This window comes from Colobus angolensis, unplaced genomic scaffold (genome assembly GCF_000951035.1).
Source record: "Colobus angolensis palliatus isolate OR3802 unplaced genomic scaffold, Cang.pa_1.0 Scaffold44, whole genome shotgun sequence".
Lineage (NCBI taxonomy): Eukaryota > Metazoa > Chordata > Mammalia > Primates > Cercopithecidae > Colobus > Colobus angolensis.
Genome location: NW_012117821.1, coordinates 5,571,805 through 5,573,899, shown reverse-complemented (window position 1 = coordinate 5,573,899; position 2,095 = coordinate 5,571,805). Strand labels below are relative to the sequence as shown.

Sequence of the window (2,095 nt, the reverse complement as noted above, 5' to 3'; positions counted from 1 at the left end):
TTTACTTCCCCACTTGCTTTTAAAGGAGAGGTGGCCTTATGTACATATGACTCTGCTCTCCTGGCCACAGCCCATCAGAACAGAAACGTACCCCACCCCCACACCTGGGCCAGTCATCTTCTCTCCTGGGAACTTGGAAATGAGACACAGAGACTAAGACAGTAAAGGTTAGGACAGTAAAGACAACTAAGCATTGGGGCTCAAATATAACATCAGAGGCTGGGAAAACCAAAGCCATTTAAGAAATAATTTTTTAGAAGAGCAAAAATTTAAAGCATTGCAAAGGGACTGAAGTATGGAAAGTAATATGGAGCAGAAATGTAATGAAAACCAGATGAAAGACCAGGTAGACCCAGATGGAAATGTGGATGAAAGGGCTGCCTGAAAGCCTTCAGTCCCAGTGAAGGCAGGTTGAACTGATGTGGATGGGATTTCATGGGATTCTGTATTTTTACAAGTGCCTGTTTACTTAAACTAGGATGAGTGGACTTCTGCATCTTGCAATGAAATGATACCGAAGACCAAAGTATTAAAACACATAAACACCATCATTAGCATTAAAGCATCTGATGCTATACCCGTCAAGTCTTTAGGTAGTCAGTCCCTTTTGGGCAGTCTCTTGGCGTCCTCCCCAACAAAGAAATCAGAAAAATTCTCTACCCTAGCTCTTTGCAGTTGGGGCCAAGTTTTGTGACCTAGGCTTTTCCTGTCAGACACACAATAGAGTTCAATTCAGAAATAAGCAAGGTGAGGAGACAGATTTGGTGGGGTATCTGTTTAAGATATTCAGCTCTCCACTGGTTCTGCTGGTGACAGTGGCGGCAGAGCTTCTGGGTTTCAGCAGTGTGGGTTACAAAATAAAATTCTCGAGTAGAAATGGCATCAGTGCCAGTGGCGTTAGCGGTTATCTCAGACTCTACTTTCTGGCAGCCGCACAAACTGAAGCATCTAATGCTCAGCTTGCACTAGCATCTGTGGGCACTTCCCATGAGGCCAGTTCTCAGCATGAATTTGGGATGTTCTATCTTAATTCCAAGCCTGTTTGTTCAGCCTCCCAATAATTCTATGAGCCACTCAGTCTCCTTTAAAGAAAGTTGTGTTGGCTGGGCGTGGTGGCTCAAACCTGTAATCCCAACACTTTGGGAGGCTGAGGCAGACGGATCACCTGAGGTCAGGAATTCGAGACCAGCCTGGTCAGTATGGTGAATCCCTATCCGCTGTACTAAAAATACAAAAATTAGCCAGGCGTAGTGGCACATGCCCATAATCTCAGCTACTAAGGAGGCAGAGACAGGAGAATTACTTGAGCCTGGGTGGTGGAGGTTGCAGTGAGCTGAGATCGTGCCACTGCATTCCAGCCTGGGTGACAGAGCATGACTCCGTTTCAAAAAAAAAGGAAAGAAAGTTGTTTCTTAAATGTGCCAAAGTAGGTTCTGTTATTTATAATTGCTAAAATCCTGACCAACCCAGCATTTTAGGCCACAAAACTGTTCCTAAGACCAGTCCATTACCTCTGTGAGCACAGGAACTTGGTGCACCCTTGATGTTTCTGGAACACCGTGACACCAGGACTGTGAGGGTTCTATCATGTTTTTATGTGAGGGGGCCGATATAGTTAGCCGTAAACTGATAAACTAAGAAATTATTCTCTTTCTAGGTGCCATCCTTGCTAGGAAGCTTTATTAGAAGCCAAAATAAAGAAGACCATGCTGGCCTAAAAGAAGAATTTCGTAAAGAATTTACCAAGCTAGAGGAGGTAATCATTTCTCCTAGCTACCATCAGAGTAAACGATAACTATATCTACCCTCCTTTTCCTCCTATTCTTTTCTTCATATTCCCACTTCCCAAGTCACTTTATGGCAATTAGGAAAATTCCCCTAAACATTTAACAGACTGCTGTTATAAAGCAGAAAGCTGTTCTGCTTAAGATATAAATCAAAACACCTAAAAATACTTTGTCATGGGCTTGCTTTAAAATATTCTGCTGTGTTAACATTAAAGTAACAAGGAAAAAGGAAATTGTCCCCACATTTCCACAAGCTTTTATGTATCCAGTTTTCCATGCTTGTTTGCAGTCCTTGTCCATATATTTTT

At 42.7% G+C, this 2,095-nt stretch overlaps 1 protein-coding gene across 5 annotated transcripts in view; it reads left to right on the top strand.

The window, feature by feature from the left end:
• GSTO1 (glutathione S-transferase omega 1) overlaps positions 1-2,095 on the top strand; it is a 52,161-nt gene that overhangs the window by 8,376 nt on the left and 41,690 nt on the right. For 3 of the 5 annotated variants that reach the window (XM_011957333.1, XM_011957332.1, XM_011957334.1), the window contains one exon: positions 1,658-1,756. The exons of the other annotated variants lie outside the window; for them this stretch is intronic. In XM_011957333.1, the coding sequence (XP_011812723.1) occupies positions 1,658-1,756 (99 nt within the window). The remainder of the gene's footprint in view (positions 1-1,657; positions 1,757-2,095) is intronic. 5 annotated transcript variants of the gene reach the window in all.